At 37.5% G+C, this 25,019-nt stretch overlaps 2 protein-coding genes across 4 annotated transcripts in view; one reads left to right on the forward strand and one right to left on the reverse strand.

Annotated features, from left to right (window-relative positions):
* The window catches only part of Ctr1A (Copper transporter 1A), a 28,724-nt gene extending 5,538 nt beyond the window's left edge, over positions 1 to 23,186 (reverse strand). For 2 of the 3 annotated variants that reach the window (XM_014239492.3, XM_014239489.3), the window contains exon 1: positions 22,681 to 23,185. The gene's annotated coding sequence lies outside the window, so the exon portion shown is untranslated. Of the gene's footprint in view, positions 1 to 22,680 lie in introns of all 3 variants that reach the window. The other variant, XM_014239491.3, reaches the window with a different exon arrangement.
* A 213-nt stretch (positions 23,187 to 23,399) lies between these two features.
* On the forward strand, positions 23,400 to 24,260 carry LOC106620834 (zinc finger protein 593 homolog). The gene is made up of 2 exons (XM_014239457.3): positions 23,400 to 23,557; positions 23,620 to 24,260. The coding sequence occupies exon 2, from the start codon at positions 23,686 to 23,688 to the stop codon at positions 24,151 to 24,153; it is 468 nt and encodes a 155-aa protein (XP_014094932.2). The 5' UTR covers positions 23,400 to 23,557; positions 23,620 to 23,685; the 3' UTR covers positions 24,154 to 24,260.
* The last annotated feature ends 759 nt before the right edge of the window (positions 24,261 to 25,019 follow it).

The following is a 25,019-nucleotide window of genomic DNA, read 5'->3' on the forward strand; positions in this document are numbered from 1 at the left end:
TACGATAAAATGGTTGCGGATTGCAAGAGGAAAAGTAGAAAAAATCGCGTTTTATGCGCATAAATAATCAACTTAAGCAGCTGATAAAGCGCTGTCTTGCGCTTCCATAACAATAAAAAGCGGCAAACTCAGCAAAAAGTAGTAAAAACTTAACAAGAACAACATTTCAACATTTATAATTACGCCCACAAGCGCGCAACAGTTTGTCGAATGTGTTAGACTAAAAACGCTTAGTCCTTAGCTACTAATCGCATTGCACAACTGTTACGCGCAAGTAAATGAGTTGAAGCTGAAACAAAAACTGGTTTCTAAAGTCGCGTTATTTATCCAAAAAGTCAGCCGATTTGTAATGTAAACGGATGGTTCCATAAACTCATGAATTCTGGTACTGTCTGACCACCTACTTTTGAAAGGTTTGACTGATTTTACAAGCTCGAAATGCTAACGCTGGAAGTAGTACCAGTTTCACAGCTGCTGCTTTCATTTGCGAGCCGCCTTCGACGAAAAGAGTGCGGTGAAGTCAGAGCTGGCCAACTATAGCACTATTTTCTTGTATCTTCGCGACTGACTTTGTAACTGTTTAAGCTTAGCTGACCATTCGTTCGTCTAGGGCTTAGAAATTAAAAAAAAAATTAATTGAATAAAATTGTGTTGCTCTCTCAGCTATTATATGTCGCGATTTGCAGTGAATTATAGTACGGAAAAAACCGATGACTAAAAAAAACCGTACCGGATTTTGCCGGGACAAATATGGTCGCCTAAGTTTAAGCTCTCTCTCAAATATTTGTACTAACAGTAGTTCCGTTTGTCTTGATTTCCAATTTCCTTTCGAGCTGTTACTGAGTGAAATTTATTACAGAATTGTTCATTGATCATTTCACTGCGTCTTCTGCGCTCTACAACAGCAGCGGGGTTTCAACAGGAGTGCTTTATAAAAAAAAAAATTGTAGAGCACTCGTCTGCTAAAATATACGTCAACTGCGACGTACATTCTGATATTCAACAATCGATTTTCGATAAGAACAGCTAATTTATTGAGCTGCCACCACGAGCCAATGACATTTCTAACTCTCATGCAGTACTTATGCTAGTCTGAGCTTCGTACATTTCTGCAGCTGTGTCTGCAACTGCTCTAATTAGACCAAACTTATGCTTATAGCTGAAGGTTTGGAAGACTGCTTACTTTTAATTACAGTCAATTTTTTTTAGTTGGTAACACACGGATTTGCCTCTTCTTGCACTATGTTTACGCTTAGCAACGGGCATGTGTTAAATCGATAGTTCTCTGTAAAATATTTCCAAGTCAGTTGTTTTCTAGTAAAACCCAAATAGACGCTGATATGTATGTACAATACATATATGGGCCAGAATATGTATATTATATGCTTGGCAACTTGCCTGCTTCCCACGGTTAATGCATAAAAAGTTTTGAAATGCTAGCGCTTGTCACTTGTGAAACTGCGTAGATATGCAGCGTTGCCACGTTTGAGTGCAAAAAGACAAATAAAAAAAATTATGGAAAAATGCGGGAAGAGTTCTCGGAATAACAACGTTGTGTTTTCCACCAACAACAATGACAACAACAACAAAAGGTCAAATTGAAACCAAAGGCCAGGTTCAAAGGAACTTCCACAGAAAATGGAGGACAAACAGACGGCCACACAATAATAAAAAAAATGCATGAAATACCGCGCCTAAACCGTGAAATTTGTGGCTACTTCCTCATAGCTTAAAAATAGAAGAAGGAAGTAAGTGTTCCAAGGAAATCGTAACGGTCGCCTGAGCTTGTTTGATGAAGCAGCTACTGCTGCTCACTTCTTGTTAAGCCTTAAGCGGCTTTGGCGAACACTAAAAAAAACAAACGCTTTTAGTATTGCAAAAGTTTGCTGGCTTAAGCTAGCTTTTAAACGGCCATGCGTATGCCAAGGGCAACAAACTATTTCTATACAAAAACCGCGTATTTGCAAGACTTCGACTCAAACATTATAACCGCCACCTACCGGATTTAATTGTACAACTTTCAGGCATGACCGTTAATCAACTGAAGCACGTTATTAGCAACTCTTGCTGCAGAAGGAAACTCTCTGGCGCTTCATTTCTTTCGTGTGGTAGAGCACAGAAAAATCTAACGGTAGTAACTTAATTGTGTTTAACTACAGCAAACATCAACAAATATAATATAAAAAATAGCATACGAGTGTAACGTATTTCGGCATGTATGTACAGGTTGCAAATATTTTGCACATTACTGTGCACAATTTTTATGCAATTGCAATGCAAAACATGTGCGCCAAAAATATAATATTATCATACAATGAATTGCGTACGTGCCGCATATGCAACGTTGCTACCTCCTAACACACACATACACACGGACACGCGCTCACACGCATTGCGTTGGCGAAAATCGAAACAGCAAGTAAATTGAAAAAAATAAGTTGTTTTTATGCCACAAAAGGCGCAAAGAGGTCACCGATTTTGGCGAAAGCCGATATATTACAACAACAACAACAAAAAACAAATAATACAATAATAATTCAATGGCGGCCCTTGGCTGCAGTTCCACAAATTTGGCCGCACGTCGTTTAAATGAATTTTGCGCATAAATGTGTTGAATTATTCCCACGCACACACACACCGCCACACACATATACATACACATACAAGAGCTGTGCTGCAACAGCGCAACACTTTCATTAATTATGTGGACATTTCAGGCTTTAACTTCGTCGAAAACAGCTGATGGCGGAACGCCCAGCCCACAATGCATTTCATTTACGCATATTAAGCGCTGCGGTTTGTGGCATGCATTGTGTACTTATGTCATCTTGAAGTGCCAACTAAATTGATTTTATCTTCAATTTTACTTTTTATTTGAATTTCGTTTAGTCCGACACGCCTAATTGACGGCTATTAATAAAGATTTTAATAATTTTTCGTAAGACAGCGAACGCGTGGGTTTTATGGCGGATACGACAGTTGTCGAACACATTTATGGCTTGGACTGAGCAAATCTAATATAGAAAACAAGAAAAAACGTTAATTTCGTTTGCAACGAAGCTGTAATACCCTTCACATATACAAAGGTCCTTACAAGCACTTGATTTCGATCGTTCAGTTTGTATGGCAGCTATATGATATAGTCATCCGATCTAAACAATTTCTGCGGAGATTGCATTGTTGCCTTAAAAACTAACTCGTGCCTAATTTCGTGAAGATAGCTCGTCAAATGAAAGAGTTTTCCATACAAGCACTTGATTTCGATTGTTCAGTTTGTATGGCAGCTATACGCTATAGTAGTTCGATATCGGCCGTTCCGGCAAATGAGCAGCTTCTTAGTGAGAAAAGCGTAGGTGCAAAATTTCAGAACGATAGCTTAAAAACTGAGCGACTAGTTCGTATATATACAGACGAACGGACGGACATGGCTAAATCAACTCAGCTCATCATGCTGATCATTTATGTATATTATATATTTTATAGCGTCTCCGACGTTTCCTTCTGGGTGTTACAAACTCCTTTTCAGGGTATAATAAATAATATCTCATAGAGATATAATCTCTGTATAAGTGCGAAGATTGAGCTGTAGCTGTAAGCTTTACGCAGAAAAACTCAAGCATAAAAATATAAAATTAGCCGAATCAAATTACAAATCTACAATAGTTGTTTGTTATTATTTCAGAAATATTTCCCTATTTCCAAACCAATTTGCACGCCACTAAAACCGTTTAGAATCGGCAGACTTCGTTGAACTTTCAAACTGTTAGTGGTTTCCGAACTTTTATTAGTGTGTTGATGCAAATCGAAGCTGTCTGTTAGCTTTTCGAAAAAAACTACTTTCCGTTGTGGCTTGGAATTCAGCAGAAACATGGTCGTACCACATGCATATATGTGTGTGTGTCTATATATTTGCATATGTATGCATTGTGTGTAGCATTGGGTTAAATTGAACGATTGACAACTAATTTACTTCGAGTAGAAAGGCAATTTTCGGCAGATCACCGAATAGAGATACGAGCAACAAGCGCTACAAGCTGTGTCTGCGTGCAATTTGGTTGAATAACTGGAATACAATAGACCGCAAACCTTTTACTTTACTTTCAGAAAACGAAACGGCGGTGTAACAAAGTGGGTAAAGGTGTACACAGCAGGCAGGCGGGTTTATTGTTTGCTTAGCTTGACTTACAAAACCAACCACGAACTAATTGAACTGGAATTGGTGAAGGGGAATCTCACAAATATTAAAAAATACTAAATTACGAATTTTAGAGAGCAATGTTTAGGTTTCAAATACGCAAATTACGGCATGACGCGTTGGCGGAAAAGCAGAGGGGCTCGCTAATTTATATATTATATAAGCGTTAATATCTATACGAAGTGGCATGTAATCGCTTGCGAACTGCAGCTGTCAGATGGGTACGTCAAATGTATGCCAGATGGTAGTCAACCATTTTGCAGCACTTGTCAAAGAGCGGTCAGAGTATGTCAGATTGGCACCTGTTATGTTAGGTGGATTGGACGCGCGTGAAATGTTCAGTACTTCTGCTGAGCAAGACGCCTGCTTTCGGTTGAGTTAATCAGCACTTAACTGACAGCTGGTTGCTAAACAGACATTGAGAGCACGGCACTTAGCGGCAACCTTTTCGAGTTATAAATGTTAACGCAGAGTCGCAAAAAATGCGTATGGCGTTATGCTGGAAACAGTCACCGACGCAAAGAACTTTTGGCAAACTACGGAAGGGCGATATGTCGGTGACTGTTTCCAGCATCAAGGTAGCAAACCTATAAGTGAATGCTTTACTGGCAGCAATAAACTTTTCCTATGAAACTTGTAGTCTATGTTTAAATGCAAGCGCAAAATTATTATTATGACTATAAATTGTTGGAATTTTCAACTAATACGCTGAATGATGGATTCCTGACCTCTTTCTGTCTTTTCTCTTTTTAACTTTGCGACGTATAACACAACGTTGAGGCCTTCATATGGTATGTGAGAATTACAGACATGCATATCGCACATATGCACCGTAATAAATTTCGCCTTGCACTCTCTGCACCACATTTACTATCCACACTTACTGAGCCACTATTCTAATGCCATATATAATCTAAATTGCTATATTAAGCGCACTTTAAACAATAAATTTGCACTTAATAAATTGTAAGCACAGAGTTGATATCGTGAGAGAGCAGCGTGCAAAGGCATGATTTATACTCGCATTGCACTATCGCTGCAATAAAAGCGCGCAAATTGCAAAAAAGTAAGCAAACTGATGGGCAAATAAAGAAACAACAATGAAAAGCGGAAATTGCAGGCTTACAATTGCGGGTAAAACAAATTGTGTACAACATTTTTATGGTCGCTTGTGAAAGGCGTAGCAAAAAGTTAGCGGGAGCAAGCGTTCACTAGAGGGGAGTGTTGAACTTATGTTTTTACGCGTTTCTTGTTCTCGCGGTATGACAGTCTCATAAAAATCGGTCTATAATTGTATAAGATAGCATGTTAGTAGCAAAAGAGAGTAGCGAAAGTTAGCATGAAATGTATAACGGCGGCTAAAAAAGCATAAAATGTAGCACGGGCTAAGCTAGCCGACGATAAAAATAAGATTTTGCGACCGCTTGTAAAAGACAAACGACATTTTATGAGAGCCTAATGGTGTCCAAGCAAGGTATATACAGTTATTAGGTTCCTCTATTCCTAGGTGAGCATATTTGTTCCGGCAAAATCCGGTACGGTTTTTTTTAGTCATCGGTTTTTTCCGTATTATAATTCACTGCAAATCGAAACATATAATAGCTGAGAGAGCCACACAATTTTATCAAATCATTCTTTTTTTTTAATTTCTAATCCCGGGACGTTAAGCTCGGAATCCGTACAGTTCCGGCCAAACCGGGATGAATGGTCAGCTAACCCTATCCGTATGTACATATGAGCGTACCATATATGATAAAGGGCGTCACGACCGGAATTTGAACTCAGCACCCACGCAGTGTTAGTCACATACTAAATTTATTTTTCAAAATTGTGATATTGCATGCTCTGCACTTTGCACCCGCCCTAGTATATACACGAGAATTTCTGTATACATGCATATGTGTGTGTGTGCATGTATGTATGTTGCCGTGACATTGAAGAGCAGCAGGAACGAAGAGCAGCTCCATTATGCTCAACCGCAAAGGACAAATGCAGAAGGATAAAATCTTATACAAGTAGTATGTGCGCTTGCATTGTGCTTGTATACAAAATATATATGTATACATATACAACGATTGTATATGTATGTGTGCGTGTATGTGGGAGTAAGCGCTGTGCGAGTAGCAATGCGGTTGACATTGTCAGACAACTAATGAACATGCAGGTCATGTAGCACAACAACTATAAAAAACAACAACAACAACAATACACATAGCAGCAAGTATGCACAAAAACATTAAGAACAATAAACGCAAAGCGCGCGCATACAAGCACACCAACACATACACATATGTATATGTTTGTAAGTAAGAAAATGAATTGTGGGCGGCTGGGTTAAACGCATGCGGTGCAGGATTTCCAGGAAGCGTAATACACCGGCAACAGCAACTTGTTGGATCAGCTGAGCAGGGCGCACAGAAAAATTCCGCATTTCGCATTTCACATTTCGCATATTTCAGGCATTTCTTTAGCGCCTTGAATGATTGAAGGTTATGCGGTGTGTGCCTTATTGTTGCTTTTGTGGTGCGTGTGCGCGTGTTGGTGGCGTGGCAGTGAGGCGAGTAGGAGGCTGAGGTGCACGCTAATGGTTGAGTTAGCAGTATTAGAGAATTTCGTAAACGCAAACACACGCACACGCACACGCATTTGGTAAGCCGGAATTTTTATGAGAATTATTTGAACATTCCGTTATGCCAGACTTCTTGGTCGATTGGAGTGTGAATTTGGAATGTAGTTGGGAATTTGGCACACATAAAATTTCGAGTAAATGTCACAGCGAAAAAAAATAGTGTGTGCTTAGTTTTGTGTAGCTTATGCGGTAGTGATGATTTGACAAAAGTCGTCAAATAATTAAGCGTGCACAAACGAGTTAGCGATTGTGGGTTTATAAAGGAAACGGACGTGTGTAATTTTATTACGCATAATATTAGAAGATAAGCTTATATAAGATAAGATAAGCTTTTATATGAGGTTTCACTGAAGCTTTCAAATGAGCTTTCATTGAAGCTTTCCCATACTTATATTCGCATAATGTTAAAATATAAGCTTAGAAAAGATAAGCTTTTATATGAGCTTTCATTGAAGCTTTCATGTAAGCTTTCTTATACTTATATTACGCATACTATTAGAAGATAAGCTTATATAAGGCAAGATAAGATATATGAGCTTTCATGTTAGCTTTCCCATACCACTGAAGCTTTCCTAAACTTATATGTGCTTTCGTATAAGTTATTATAAAACTTTCATAAAAGCTTTCATTACATGCTTACATGTATTCATAAACTTGCAGCTTTGAGAAATATTTTATTAAAGCTTTCACATATGTCAGTAGTTATATTAAAGGAAAAGCTTACAACAAGCTCTCTAATGCTATAATATTAAACCACAATTTAATTGTTGGGCTCTACTAGATCTTTCCCAATTCTTTACATTGCATACTATTTATAGGATTTTCCAACAGCGCTCAACCTACGCATCAGGATTAGCATGCAATTTGGCATTTTTAAATGAAAATTACTTTTGCAGCAATATATAGCACGCCGCAGGCATTGAAAACCGTCTATATTTATTTAAGTAAGATATTGCAAACATTTAGTTGCATTTCCCACCGGCGGTGGAATGAAGATAAATATTAATATGATAAATGGTGCTTCCAGTGCTTGCACAATGGCAAACAGTGGTTTACAACTTACTTATTCAGTCAATAAAAAACATGTGAAATTGCTAGAAAATGACAAGTGGAGATATAACTGCACACTCGTGGCTTTCGGTTGTAGGCGTTGCACTCGTACACTCGCATGCGCTTTACATAAAATTGTTAACGCAATAGCAAGCGTTCAAGTGAATATTTATGGGACCGTGCGTGGAAGGACTACTTGTTTTATTTATGAACCAAAACAGGAATATTTACAACGCACAAAATCGCTGGCAATACAATGAATATGCAAATTTGTGGCAATGAAAAATGTGTGGCGACATTTTAGTTTAATTTTTTCCGTGTTTTTTTTTTGATTTTTGGGCGCTTGCAAGCGAGTTCTGTAGAAATATGCATGGAGTGCAAGTGTGGCAAAAATGTACGAACAATAAACAAAAAAAATGTATAAGAAGTGGTATTGATATAATAAAATATAAAAATATAAGTAATAATATACGTAGGTTGCCTTTTATATCTCGGCATTTGGCAGCCCTAGTGTTGCAATCTGGCAACGCACAACATTAACGGTTTTGATGTTATACATACTCAAAACCTTTTAACATACGAGCGCTATTTGTGCTGTTTACAGTAACTTAAAATATTCAACTCGGCCAAAAAATGGTATTAAATCGCGAACATTTTAACGCGATTATTTCTTGCAACTTTCGACGTGGATTAACTCAGCAATCAAATAAAAAAAAATAACCAAAAAAACATCGATGTGCTTAATTAAATTTTTGGCGTTCAAGCTCCATCAAAGAGCAGTTTTTAACGATTACACACAATAAGAGTGGCAAAAGTGCTTCGACAATTGGTTCAAACGCATGCAAAAATGTATAGAACTTGCTGGAAAATATTCATAAAAAACAATAAAGCGATTCTCGATGTTTAACATTTGTTGTTGTTCGCTATTCCCGAACTATAAAAGGCAACCTTCGCATAAGGTTAAATTCACAATTTATATGGTATGTATGTATGTATGTTAAATTACATTGTAATAATAAAATGACGGTCATGCTGTAATTGAAATTTTCTAATAGTTAGATTTATTAAAATGTCAACTAGAAAACTTCGAGTAAATGCAATATAATTTTACAAAAGCATACTTCAGCTGATTTGGCACGTGCCAGCGTGGCTGAAAATACGCAAATACGCTAACCATGACCGAATTCGCCCTAATCTGATAGTTGGTCATGCAAATGCCAAAAAAGCAATTAAAAATTTAGACACTCAGCAGCTAAAAGCAACATGAAGTCGAGTGGTCACCGTTGCTTATGTAAAATTCAGACAGATACAAGCATGCATGTGTGTTTTTCACTGATCTGTCAATTTTGTGCAGCGAAAGCGGGCGATTTTGCAAGGACAAGATAATGAAAAAAAATATATATTAAGTGCATTATTTATAAGGATGAGCATATCAAGGCATGTATTCTGTGGCTGTGCGTGGGTGCGTATGATGAACATGAAATAATGTTCTCAAAAAGCCTAAAAGTATGCTACAGCATTAAAGGCATAAGCAATTATAAACTCTAGCGCCTTGAAGTATGCTACAAAATTTTAGAAATTTGCAATAATACGCAATAATAAACTCTAACGCTTTAAAGTATGCTACAATATTTAAGAAAAGGTGCAATAGTAAACTCTTTCGCCTTAAAGTATGCTACATATTTAAAGTAATAAGCAATTATAAACTCTAGCACCCTAAAGTGTGCTACACAATTTAAGAAATTTGCAATATTAAACTCAAACGCCTTAAAATATGCTACAGTATTTAAGAAAATGTGCAATAATAAACTCTAGCGCCTTAAAATATGCTACAGCATGTAAGAAACTCTCAAAACCACTCATTTAAATTTAAAAGCAATGAAATAAAATATATTTAATGTAACGAAATTTATGGGCTTTCTTGATACAACCCAAAGCCGACGACCTTCTCAGCGCTTAATTACTGTTGTTTTTTGGACGTGAATTTTTTAAGCGTTTACCATGCCACAACGACAAATATTTTACAATTTGTATTTGCCTTTGGCTTGAAGAAACTCTTCGTCGGTTTCTTAGCAGCACATTTATATGATTTCCTACATAATTTATTTATTCTAAGCAAATGCCCACACACATACGCATACGTGCATGGCGACTTTAATTGCCTTTGCCTTTGCCTTTGAAAAGGACAACAATCAATTAGGCACTCAATAGTTTTTAATTACGCACAACGTGATTTTTGCTGTGCTTAGAACGCACAAAACGCGCGACTGGCGAGCAAGAGCAAAGCACTTGACAAACATACATACACAAAAATTTTACAAAAAAAACACTTATGGCCACCAAGACACTCTCACTGTGGTAACCTGTTGCGCAACGCAACGTAAATGCAGTACCGTTATAACGCATGTTAGTGGCGGCGTATCCTCAGCTCAATGGAAATTTACGGCTCAAAAGCGAGCAATTTCAGGAAAAGCACGCTACATAGCTGCAAAGGTGGCAGCAGAAAGACACTTGTTTGAGCGCTGTGGCAACTCATGCACACACACTACATGCACACACATGCGTGGTACAGTTAGCTGCTTTTAATTGCATGCTGGAAAGTTGACAATGCTAACTGCATTTGCAATTAGGTGTAAAGCATAGCTGATTTGTTGCCTGTTGCAAATACACAAACACACACACATGCACATAAACAATCAGCACTACTCACATTTCGATCGAACAGGCGTTGCGTCCGGCAGTTAAGGTGCACAAATGCGTTGCATAAATATCGATGCCGAGCTGTGTTGGTTGCGTGGCAACAACAATTGCACGGTTGCATTGGCACGTAACGCGTAGTCAACGCACAACGTTATAATTACACAATTGTGTTCAGCACAGTAAGTACGTTGCGTTTATTTAGCTATGAACTGTATTAATTAGGCAGCAACAACAAGAACGCTTGCGTCCGAACGCGCTGAATGCACGGCAATAAATGCAGAAAGCAAAAAAACACAACTCAAAAGTGGCAACTGGCAACTGGCAGCGTTGCAAGGCGTGTAAAAATAGTTGTTGTAAAAATTTTGTTGTACAAAACCGCGGCGCGATTGGACGCGGCACCGCAGCCTTAAAATAAAGAAAAGCGTTTGTCTAATTTACACACATTTCTCTGCAACTATTCAAGCTCTAATCTAATTTTAATAGCGCACTCTGCATGCGGTCTGCGAAGCGTGATATTTGAAATTCACAAAAATTGTAAAAATTGCAGACATACAGACGTTTAGCTGCACATATGTAATGGCGGAGACTTGCGTGCTTTTAAAAGTACTCAACCGCAGCCAACTTTGTTGCGACTGATAACGAATAAATAATATAACGTCACATTGTTTGTGCGGTCGAAAGTGAAATTCTGTTTCCACAAGTGCAACTTCAGCGATAAGAATACAATGAACATACATACACGCGCACATACGTGAGACGCAGATAAGTAAACTCAAATATATACACATCGCGCGTTGCGTCAACAAAGGCTTTTGTGGCCTTAGCGCGGTTCTAAGATACACTTATCTTTGACTTATAAACTATAAACAGTTGCTGCATCACGGCAGGTGTTTGGAGCGCACATACAGTCAAGCCAAAGTACACTGTTCAGTGTTTGGAGACACGAAGCATCACATGAACTTGAGTTCCAAAACTTTCAAGCCGCTTAACAATATTGCAAGTTAGTGAGCGTTAGCCTGTGCAGATATGCTGGCTATTGTTACAATCTACTGAGTATAGCTATAAAATACTCATCGACTACAGACTCTACGCCTTGGAGATCAGCTGCGGTTATTGATACGGCCTGTTGAGAAGTTTGTGTTACCCCAACAAAAATTCTCAAGGTCCGTGGAGAAAATATCGATACAACAGTAAATGTCATGCTCTTCTAGTCCATTTACCATATCTCTCTTCGAAAGACTTCCATAGTGGTATGACTATAAAATTATTAAACTATTATTGATAGATACTCGTTGCATGGCTTCAAGCTACTCACTCGTGCGTATAGTAGCTTTTGCTATAACGCCGAACCGACTCGTAGTACGCAAAAAACTTCATTCGCAGTATTAATTTGAAATCACACACATGCCGACCTTTCGACCAGACCAACTTAAGACGGTAGCGCATTGAACAGAAAGTTTTGTATAAACCACATAAGGTAGGTTGATAGGTAGAGCGGCTGTTTAACGACGCAGCTAGGCCTTTAGAAGACCCATTGTGATACCAACGGGACTAAAGTTCCCTCATAAATTACATAAACTGCGGTAATCAAATATAAATAGGTTTCTAAAAACTCCTTGCACACAATTTGAGTGGATAACTTGGCTTTTGCTTTCACTTGTAAACTTTTCTAGAAGAGAGTAAAGCCAAAACATAGCGAGTAGAGCAGTGGCGAATCGAAAACGCATATTCTCAACCAAAAGTACTGAGTAACGATACAGATAACTAAATGACTATAAAGGGTGATAGAGGTTCCCTACTTTTTTAAAGCAAAAAAACACAGAAAATGCAAATTTAGTGGGGAATGTTTATTATCATGCGAAAGAACATTCTTTGGCATTTATTTTTTGAAGATTATCTCTTTCAAATATTGGCCGCGGCTACGTCGCAGATGTTCCATCCATTGAGTTGGAGTTTTCGATGACTCGTTCGAGCATTTCGACTGCTAACTGGCGAATGACACGCGTGATGTTTTGCTGCAAGGCCTGAATCGAAGCGGGATTGTCCGCATAGACTTTAGACTTTACATATCGCCACAGAAAAAAGTGTAACGGTGTGATATCACACGATATTGGTGGCCAATCGACCGGCCTAAAACGTGAAATTATCGGCACACCGAAGTTTTCTCTCAAGAAATCCATTGGCGCCGTCTTGTTGAAACCAAATGTCGCCGAGATCACGAGCTTCAGTTTCAGGCATCAAATAGTCGGTCAACATGGCCGATGATTTCACCGGCTCACAAACCACACCAAACCGTTGTTTTTAGTGGATGAAATGACAGCTCTTGAACCTCCTCAGAAAGTGGACTTTTTTTGAAATTTTTCCGATACTAACATTCCGAAAATGTTTTTAGTCTCGTTCTAAATGATAATGTGCTTTCTTGTTGGTCCCATGTGTGGGATTAAAGTGGCGAAACGACAGCACAAAAAAAGATATCACGTACAATAGAAGCATTGTATATTCAAGAAAATGACTTGATGCCGCCGTAGGATTTTTATTCTCCATTTGCTTCAAATCAGTTACACGCTGTGTTCTCTGATAAAAAAAAAATGGCATGAGGCAAGCCATTAAACATTTGAAATGCTTCAACTAATCCTGTGCGCACATATAAGCTTTCGTGTTCGGTTTAAAATTTCGAAAATTATTTGAAATATCGATGATTTAAGAGTAGAGCTTTTCCACGTAAAACTAATTTCTGTGTATTCACTTCATATAATATTTTGTCATATCAACATACATACATACACATATATGCATTTACAAACACGTCAGTGGGATGACTCACTGAGGCTCAGTTTAGCTCATTTGAGTTGTATGTAATCAGTGGTTTTGTGTGTGGTAATGATTACTTGGAAATAATATACATGTCATAAATTCCTAAATACATACATACATACATATGTACAAACGTGTCTAAGTAAAATTTTATGCGAATATTAAACAAAATTTACACAGAATAGACAAAAGCCTCAAAGAAGTAGCAAAGCTGCAGCGAATTAATGAAAAACTGATAAAAATATGAATATAGGCATGCGTTTATATAATATATTGTAGTTCACAGCAGTCTACAAACGTATGCTGCTTAATTTTAGTTTCAAAAAATTACAGCTCTACACAATAGGTTTCATGCACGTGGCAGCTGTGGCACATAACATAATAGGTTACTAGCGTGCATTTCACAGTTGTTAGTTGTTGTAAAATATGTACTTCGACTTGTTGTATTGCAATATTTTGATTTACATTTTTAATTAAGCGTGTGAAAGCGGTTTTTGCTGTTCTTAGCAAAAACATGAAAAATACGCAAGCTATTGTCGTGCAGCGCTGAGCACACGTGGCCATTTGTGGCAACTGCCACAGCTGTGTATTTTTGCAATTTAACAAAGAAAGTCATGAATCAAAAGAAATTAGCACAGAAAATAGCGGAGGAGCAGTGATAGGCAGACATATTCAAAAGAGACTTAAATGGCCGCATCACAAAGCAAAAATATTAATTATTTTAGAAATAAGTTTATTTAATAAAAATAATAAAATAATAGTCGTTGAATTTGCTTCGTATTAAACAAGAAAGAATGAAGTACTACCGTTATTATTTGCACCGTTAACCCATTATGTAGCGCTCTTTTCGAATACCAAAGGTAGCACTCGTATAAGGGTCTGAGCAGGGGGAGGGGGGAGGGGGAGCATGTATGTACATATAGAAACCAAAGATTCGGCAAATCTGTACGACGCACCATTAGGCTAGACCAAGGTGTCACATGTTGAGCAGGGAGTAGTGGCTCAAACGCTTCGAGCAGCATGCAACGAAATTGCGTCATTGGACAATTAAAACCCCGAGTGTTGCAGACGCATAAAGTAGTCCATAAAGCGTGTATGGTGCCCTTACAGAGCAGCTGAGCCATACATAGCTGCACACATATACACAAGGCTGCAAGGGTGTATGTGTGCCTACAAAGTTATTATACAGTCAGCGCACGTAATGCGTTGCGTATACGCCGTGTAGTACAAGTAATTAAAATCTGTATTGTATATTCAAGTATTCGCACAAACATTTACACACACACACACACATAAGCAAAGTTGAGCGTGCCTGAATGGGCGAGTGCGCAGTTAAAATGTATAAATTGACATTTTGCAGAAGAAATTGCAAGTTTTCTTAGTTGAACAACGCTTTGCTAGCAGCAGACAGACAACAGCCGGCGAAGCTGAGCAAGTGAGGCGAAGTGAGCGCCAGGCGTTGCGGAAGTCGTCTGCATTGGCTGCAAATATTATGGAAAGTTCTTAGCAATATAATATTTGCAAGAAAAAAGTTGATTTCGCATTCAATGCAATTTTCGACTTGCACGCTTTGTCAGAACTCTACACAGGCACATACACAGGTGATGCAGCACACTGAACAGTGAAATTGGAATTTTTTCAAAGTCAATTTTCAATACAAACACACATAGCATTTTTCAATAGAAAACTTAAGAACGAAGTGTGAAAACTCAGTTGGCGCAGCTTGAGGCCTTTAGTAGTGAGGTGACGTGGTCGTGGGGCGCAAAGCATAACAACAACGAAAGTGAGCAGTAAATAATAAAATAGCGGCTTTTTTAAAAGCTTAAAAATTATTGCATTTCGCAAGTTAAAAATGGTTCGTTGGCGGCTGTTAAAGATGAGCGATATTTCAATACCGATGATTCTCTCACTGTGATTGAAAAATCACATATCGCAACTGCGCTCACTATTTTTATATAGCTATGCACTTCTATGAGTTGTGATTGCGATTGGAATTAAGCGAAGAGCAAGCACTGAAGCAACAGACTGTTAATTGCTACTAATATATTTTTATAAAAAATTTGGTGTAAATTGTAAACACATTTAAAATAAAAGTTATATAAATCGGTTGAGAATTTCAAGCCATTTTCGACAACGAGCATAATCTTGAGCACACTATGCGCTACAACGGATTAACAAGATTTCAACAGCCAACAGACAGTTGCGACGACCTTTGACCTTTACTGAATCAACTTAACTGCAACCTGTAAGCTTTGAGTAAGCCTAAGCATGGCTTGCAAAAGCAAAGTACAACAACGCTCAGCATGTAAACGGCAACTGTGGGTGACTTTCGGGCGGATAAGTAGATAAAAAATATTTTTACACTTTGACGAGTGAACTGGAAAGCAACAACAACGGCAATGGCAGCACGAAACAAAGGAGGCAAAGCGAAATACAAAAAAAAAATAAGGAAAAACGAAAGTAAAAAAGGCAGAAAAAAATAAAATAAAATGAGAACTGCACTTGAGTATGCCTTATTTGCACAATGGAGCTCCGCTGTGGCAGTTGTATTTTTTTCCAAAAACAATAATAATAGAATTTCTTGAAGTCGTTGCATTGTTTGGCGTAGGCGCGTGCGGGTGCGGTGCAGGCAGCCAGCAACAAAGCAGGAAGACACCGGTGCATGCACTTAATAAGATCGTATAAGTGGTTATGTTTATTATTCGATGCTTTACTGCATTGCAAGATGTTATTTTATGTAAAATTAAGATTGGGGCGCACAACAAGCTATAAAAATGGCGCGGATAACGAAAAAGACAAAAATGCCGCCTACAGGGTTGCACTTTCATTTAAGCGCTGTACAAGTCTGATGGCCGAAATGTCATCATTTGTTGTTATCAAAGCAATGATACCGGAGATGTTGAAGACAGTGTGCGCAGTGAGTTTAAGTTCAATGCGAAGCACAATGGCTTTCACAATGAAGGTCACTGAGTTACAACTCGCCAGAAAGCGCTTATGAAATAACAGTGGTGTGTGGGTTTGCTACAGTCTGGACTTTCTTTTTTTAAGAAAAACTAAAGGTGACGAGCTTTAATACATATGTATGTATATAAGCACAGAAATTTATAATTATATATAAACATAATATGATGAACCTAAAAGCAGCAAAGCAACCACTTGGAGAACAATTGCCGCTCAACCCGCGCTTTTCTTGCTACGCCCACTCCATGACGCTTAAGTGAAAAACCAAAAGCGAAGAAAATGCCGTTAAGCTGCGATACTGCCAATAACAGTAAATGTGCTTATTATTATATTTTTATTATTTTATTTTCTATGAGTCTCTTGCTTTCTTGCTTTCTTGTCTTATCTCTTTGTTCTTGTTTTTGTTTTCACATACTTGTCGGCATTGCTGATTATCAAGGGTAGGAATTTTCAATTATCGCCTGTACACAAGTTTGCGGTATTTATGCGTATGCCGGGTAGAAAGCGTGCATGCAGAAGTTGGTGCATATGCACTCAAGTAAAAAGAAAAACAAAAAGAAAAAGACGTTGACGTTAGCTGCACCGAAGCTATAATAGCCTTGATAGGTGCATTTTTTATAAAAAAAAAACACGTTAACTGCGGTTGCACCGTAGCTATTATACCCTTCATAAATGCAAACTCCTTACAAGCACTTGATTTCGACCGTTCAGTTTGTATGGCAGCTATATGCTATAGTAGTCCGATAATGGCGATTCCGACAAATAAACAGTTACTGGGAGAGAAAAGCACATGTGCAAAATTTCAGTTCGATAACTCAAAAACCAGCGGATAGAATGTCAGGCAAGGCTTGATCGACGCAGCTCTACATATGCTAAGTATATATTTTATAGATGTCGCCTCAGATGTCGCCAAATTTCGTGGCAAACATAGTATACCCTGTTAAGGGTATAAAAAAAATCCTGAGAAAAATAATTTGTGGGTATATTAATTAAAAAGGCGACGCGAATGTGAGCGGAAGCAACGTTGTAAGCATATAAGGCAGACAGACAACAGCCTGCGAAGCTGAGTAAGTGAGGCGAAGTGAGCGCTAGGCGTGGCGGAAGTCATCTGCATTGGCTGCAAAGATTATGAAAAGTTCTTAGTAATATAATATTTGCAAGAAAAAAGTTGATTTCGCATTCAATGCAATTTTCGTCGTCTTGCACGCTTTGTTAGAACTCTACAGGTGGAGCAGCAGACTGAGGAGTGAAATTGGAATTCTTTGAAAATCAATTTTCAACACAAACACACACAACATTTGCACAATAGAAAACAAGTATGCAAGCATATATGGCATGTATATAAGTCTTAAGTAGTAAAAGCTAAGCAAATTCAATTGAATATGCAAATTAAATATATATTTTGCTGTAAAAGATTTTATTTTTGCGAAAGCTTGACACTCACATGCAGTGTTGTTGTTGTTGGAGCGGGTTAAAGCAAGCGGGTTCGTGTGATTTACGTATACAAGCGATAAGAACGACCGCTAGGCTATAAATAACGCCCATAAAGTCATAAGAACCGGCACAAATGTACAAAAAAGCACATAGATTGTTGTTAAAAAGTTGCAATAAGTGCAAGCCTTGAAATCATAAACAAATAAAAGGTGAAATAAATAAAGTAAGCGAACTTCCAGAAACGAGCCAAGTCACATTAGCGTCTAATAAATGAGTACAAATTGCATTTCTTGCACGAGCGCGCACTTTCATAAGTAATATTAAATGCAAACTAAGATTTATGCAACGTTTATGCATACGCACATACACACATACAACTATACAATAAAGCGCACGCCATAAAAGTTGCGCCAAAGCGCTCACTTCACGACTTTCGTGGCGTAGTTTTTGTTGTTGTACTTTATGCGCGCACAGCTTGGTTGCAAGCGAAAATCACGGCACACGCACACACACACCCATACACAGACAGCTGGCTAAACTGTTTTTTATTGCCGCTGCTTTATGTTGCGCAGTCGAAGCTTGACTGCTGCCAACGCTTCTGGGTCAACAAACCCGCTGCTTTGGCATATTTCAAAGCGAACCTGAGCGCTTTCCGCTGCAAAACTTGCGCTATCTGATTAAATCAACGTTTGTCTTACTTGAAATGTGAAATGAAATGTCAGCTTTGTGCAATTTGTAAATAATTTGCAAGTTTTTAATGGTAATTTGTTGAAAATGATTTTTTTTCGCTTGAAGACAGACGCGACAATTGGTCATAACAGCAAAGTAGCCGCGGATAACGGCGCTAAGGGAAATTCCTCGCATCAAATTTGACAACCCTGCAGAGAAAGTCGGATTCAACCAACTTTTTACAACTCAAACTAAAATGAAACAGTCGGCGGTTTACGTGCGATCTGGCTGATCAGAGGGTGACACTTGCAGTAAAGAAAATCGCAAAAAAAAATTTAGTGCTACATATATACGGCTGAAGGGTTCCACATAAATAGCTGTGTCTGTATATACGCGAACTAGTCCCACAATTTTTTGCGATATCGAGCTAAAAGTTTGCACACGCCCTTTTCTACTCAAGTTGATGTTTATTTATCGGAATCGAAAACAACTATAGCATAGAGCTGTCAAACAAATTGATCGATCAGTATCACGTTCTTATACGGAAAACTTTTTTATTCAACAAGATATCTTCACGAAATTCGGCATGCATTTTTGTCCAAGACAACGCTACAATCTTCGAACATATTCTTCAGATCGGGCCACTATAATATATAGTAGTTTTTTAAGTTGATAACTTTTGATTGGCCAGAAAGAGGACTCTCCACAGCTTCTAGAACAATTATCAACAATTTTTTACGACATAAAAATATTAACTCGAAATTTACTTTAAAAATGAGTGGGCCCGCCGCTAGATGTTAAACAATTTTTTTTTCAAAAAAAATAACGTATTTCGAATCGATTTATACTTAAAACAAAGAAAAGCCTGAGTTTGCCAGAGACCTTCGCAAATGACAATAGCAAAATTTAGATCATATTGTTGTACACATTCATTAATTGCATTTCGAAAGCCAATCTGCACCTTCTAATCGTTTTGCCAACTCATTGGCCAACATTTTGCGGTGTGGCAATACAAAAGTGCTTTGGCTAAAGCAAGCACTAAAATCTAAGCTAACCATTCACCGTTTGAGCGCGTTCAACTGGCTTGCCTTGAAGCGGGCAGGTCCGATGTGGCAGCAGCAGTCATGAGATCGGTAAGAAACTCAAGCGAATGCATGAAATGGCAAAGGCAATAACTGGAAACCAGTCAGATAGCAAAATTAAGACGCTAACATGCGATGCACAGCGCGACAGCGGATAAAATGTGTTGCCATTATGCATGTGTGTGTGTGTGTGTTTGTATATGAGCTGCCGTAATAAAATTTGGTAATAAATAATTGAGGAAAGCGTAATTTTTGCAGTGCTTATGCAACACAACACATATCTACATATGTGTGTAATCTTGTGCATGTGTGTGCGTGTGTCGGCGGAAATGTTGCGTATACGAGCCGTAGCACCAACACAGGTACACTAAATAGATAATTCTGCACGGTTGCAGCGCCATTAGTACCAGCACGATTCGCCAAATCAGCAGAAAATTAAAAAATTGCTTTGCCAGCGTAGCAATTTTCTGCCAAGGCTGACATTGCCGAAAAATTGGAATGCAGCTCGATAAAAATATAGTTCTCCTTTCGAATTTGCGGCTGTGTATGCGCGCCTAACGTAGTGCGCCATCGCTCCAAATGTGTTCGAAAGCATACAGTTACATGTATGGTCAGCTGCACAGACACAAGTTGCAACGTGACTTTGCGGCGCTTAAAGCGATCTGCTCGCCGATTTACATTTTCTTTGTTCATATTTCCTGCTGTACTTATTTATTCATTTTATTTGCTCGCACCGGCCAGCAACTGCGTTTACACCTACGCACAAACACAAATATTTTAAAATAATATTAATAAACGCAACGCAGCCATGCAACACCTTTCACACCGATGAAATTGAAAACCTTCGCTGTCATCATTGCTTATTAGCGGTTAATTAACGCACAAACAGATGTGTTGACTGTAATCGGAGCTGCAGCTGACTTCGGTGACTGTTGCTGCAATAAGCTGTTGTTGTTGTTGTAACTTGAAAATGTGCTTTACAAACGCATATTGGCGACTTTAAATGATTGAAAATTGTCATACAATACCGGCAGCCATGAAAAGTGAATTTATTAATTAGCGAGAACTGACCGATCGCTCTGCAGTAATCAGCAGCGCGGTTATAAGTACATATATACTTATGTACACATATAAAAATGTGGGCTTATTAATTATGCGTCCATCAATGTCCGACAATACCGGTGGCGGTCGCTTGGCATTGACATTGAGCATTGCAGCCGAATTTCACAATTCATTAAAAAAAACGAGCAGCAACAGTTGTTTTTGTGGTAAAGCATTCAGCCGGTAGCAACAATTATTAGTTAACGATTACAATAATAAGTTAATGCCACTGTGCATATAAAGCCTTTTTCAATTGCAAAAACGAGTGCCATAAATCAATCAAAATTAAGAGTAAATAATAAACTTTTTGTGGAGATTAACAACATGCATGAATATTATCGAAAGTCGATAACCATCGATTTTTTAGGTGAATTTGGATTGGAGGAATATTTTGCGCTAAAGTCATGCGCTAGTCAATAAACATAAAATGTGAACATTTTCTAAGCATTTTGAAGCACTTGATAGCAAAAATCTTATACATACATACATACATACTGAATGCACTGCGCGGCTACACTTTTAAAGCCTGTACCTAAAAAATATTTGCAATATTCATTTAAAATTTTAGTATCGCATTTTTAAAGGTATCTACTAGCGAAAGATGAAAAACAAAACAAAAATAATAAAAAATAAAAGTTGTAGGAAAAATTAAAATATTCTCTCTTTTCGAAAAATGTGCAAAACAAAATAATTAATATTTTAAAAATACAATAGATATACTGCAAGAGCTGGCTTAATTAATGCACTGCAAGCATGTAATGCAAAATTTATTTAGCTTTCGCACTAGCAACGGCGAGGTATAACACAAATATTGTTTTTTAGCTATTGCTAAAACCAGTTTCATAACAAAATATTACATTTACGTATTATGTTAGCGGATAAGCATAAACACAAACAGGCTTTTAGTAAAATGTAATTTTAGCGGTTTAGCAGTTGGGCAAACAAACGAAACTGTATAGAATTACAAATAATTATTGTTTACCGCTTATCAAAACTAATAGCATGTATGTATGTACGATATATATGTAGATATGCATGAGCACTGTATATATAATTCTAGCGCTACCTGTTGCACATATTTCAGTTTCGATAAGCATTTAAAAAATTCGAAAAACGAAAACTTTATATGAAATTCGCTGAGTCAAAAAAACACAACAAAAACACTTCTAACGGGCTTTCAGTATAGAGGAATGTATAGAAGTGTGTACATCAATCATTTTAATTGCAATGTTTTGTGTTTTTAACTACAGACAATCATGAAGTAAGCAGGAAATTAAGCTTCTGTTAGAAGTGAGGTCATACATACTTACATATTGCCGAAAAATCTATTCACCTATATTGATGTATTGTGTACGTTTATAAAACTTTGCATATTATTTAAAATATATAAAATTTTTTTTTTTATTTTTGCGATACTAAAAATTGCAAACTTTTAACGGCGTTTCGGTTTAAATATTTTATATTTGTATTTCCCACACCAGTCACGAAGCTCATCACCAGATGCAGATGCAAGCTTCCAGCGCTTGTACATTTGTTTGAGATAATTGGCATAACTTTTAGTGAAATACCACAGAAATACTCAGCGCAAACCGGTTGTTGATTAGGCAACAATGTGTTTTTGTTTCAAGCCGTTGCTCTATGCCACGACACATTGCCATTTATCGCTTTCGCATGAGGAATATAATCGTACATGGAATATACATTTGTATACGCATGAGTACGTGAATATCTTGCTATCTCGACTGCTCTGTGCTTGCATGATTGCTTTGCTAGCTGACACATTACATCATTCAAAACCCAACCTATATATTAGCGCATAGTGTTTGAGATAAAACCAAACTGATAATATGTGCAAATTAAATGGTATAAATCAAAAATAACAGTTATATATAAGCGCGGCAAACAAACAAAATAAATCGAAAATAACTTTATATTTGGGAATTAGCAAGCGAGTATAAATATACTTATATTATATGTTGCTAATGAATATAAAAGCAGATAAGCGCTAGTGATAAAAATGTTCCATTTGCTGTTCTCACACTTACCACTTTCGCTGCACTGTCGTCGCTTGTGTGGTATTATGGAAGACCAAATGTACAACTGCAGCGGTTATGGCTGCGCCAGCTGATCTAGTCTAGTTGATTTAATTAGGTCGCAGTTGGTTTCTGCAGCAGTTGAATGCACTTTATTGGAATGTATTCATTAACTTATTTAAACCAATTGATTTTTATCATTCGTTCATTGAATGCTTTTTTATTTTTATTTATTTAATTTAGTTAGTTATTTTTTCATGCAATTATCACTGTGCACAATAACGATTTTGGCTCCAAAATACCCAACACATTCAGACACTTTGTCACTCTGTTGGCGTAAATGCTTACTTACTTACAGAAATCTTTTTGCTACTTTTACGCTTTCTTTATGTGGAGGAAGTATCATAAATATGCTTATTCAACATATTTTAATAACAAATACTATAATTTTAGTGACAATGGAAAACTCACATAACCAATCACTTGTGTGCTCTTCGACCGATTGACAACTTTGGTGCGCTGAGCTCCACCAGCCCACCAACAGAGAGCGCACAATTCACAGAGTGACCAGCTGTTGACTGAAATGCATAATAAGCCGAATCTATTGTGAATGACAAATGTGTGGTTTCATTTCATGTGAGGTAGCTCGTGAATATGTACAATTTGAAAACAATTATTATAAACACATAATAGTATTACATAATAATAGAAGCAATTTAACAAAATTTATTGATTAATATTAAGAGTATTCGTAATCGAACATTTATGCTATTGCGAATGCAAAGTGAGTATGTCAGGTAAAGCAAACTGTCAAAAACAGATGATAGCGTTTTGTGTGTGTGTTGTATAAAAACAAAACGCGTGTTCATCTCAAATCGCAATTTAATTGGTAACTATTCTATATTTATATACAATTTCAAACTATAAATAAATAATTTCTTTTTAATTTAGCCTAAGTACTGGTACATTTTCAATTTCTTCTCCTGTAAGTGTAATATCTGAAGAACACGCCTCAAAATGGGTATGGTACAGAAGCGTAAGAAAATGCACTCCGGTGATACGCACTTGCGAAGACGTTGGCGTGTACGCAGCAGACGGCGTGATCTAGATCAGATTGATGACGATTTGCGTACGAAATCCACAGAGCTCATCAATCAACAGGTGGATCTTGAACAAACCGGTTTTGCACAATTCTACTGTGTACACTGTGCCAAATATTTTATCGACGATCATGCAATGCAAGCACACTTTCGCACCAAAGTGCATAAGCGGCGCATGAAAGCTTTGGAATTGGAACCGTATACAGTTGAAGAAGCTGAACGTGCTGCTGGGCAAGGTAGTTACAAAGCGCCGAAAAAACGTGTAATTGTGACACAGCCCACAAAGGAGGAAGTAAAAAAGGGCAAACGCATACACGTGGCAGAGAAATTGGAGGAGGATGAAGCGCCTAAGTCTAAGAAAAAAGTGGAAAAAATGCAAACATGAGTTTTGGCAGCATTTACATTTCTAAAAATTTTAAAATTTACTTTCAAAAACCAACCGATTTCTAAGCTATTAATAAAAAGAAAACTAGAATAAGAATTATAACTAAATGAGTCTATTATTTCTGTTTTGCAAAATTTTTATATTTGGTAATGTTTTTTGTTGTAAGACTGATAGGAAGTAAAAATTTATAAGTAATATTGTATCGACAACAATGTAGGAAATTCTAAGTAGTTAGTTGTTAATTAACTGTAATACGCTGTTGATAATGACATTAATAGTTCCGTTCCAACAACAGTTGAGTATATGCATATGTAACAAACCCGGATTTACATTTGCCAAGGACTGCCAACTCGGCAGCATTAATCGAAATTATTTGGAGAATATTTTAAGTCTACAATAACAAAAGTTTAACTAACTCCAACAACATGTTCACTTTGCTTATTTTAACAACTGACTCATGAGAAAATACTGCAAGTGCTGAAATAAACACGTGCAAAAACTAACGATTTTAGAAATAACGGTAAACTAATGTAGTCACATAACAAAAAAGTCCAATCAGACAAAAACCGAAAAGTGACAGTTTAAAAATGGAATATTAGAATATATTCGACTGCGTGGGTTTTATTTCTGAGCGTAGTACACGAAATAATTTTGGGCGGTATTTGCTGGGTTGTATTAACATAAAAAGTTTTGCGGAAAATTGCTGAGCTGACGATTGCACAAGCGAATATTGTTGTTGCACTGGCAAGAAAAAAAACACCTCTGAAGTAATTTGAAGGAATGCTGCCGAGTTGACACTCCCTGTGCGAATAAAAATCCGGGTCCTTTCCGGTTATGTAGACCCAAACGCGCGAATATTATCAGAG

This window comes from Bactrocera oleae, chromosome 5 (assembly GCF_042242935.1).
Source record: "Bactrocera oleae isolate idBacOlea1 chromosome 5, idBacOlea1, whole genome shotgun sequence".
In the NCBI taxonomy this organism is placed as follows: domain Eukaryota; kingdom Metazoa; phylum Arthropoda; class Insecta; order Diptera; family Tephritidae; genus Bactrocera; species Bactrocera oleae.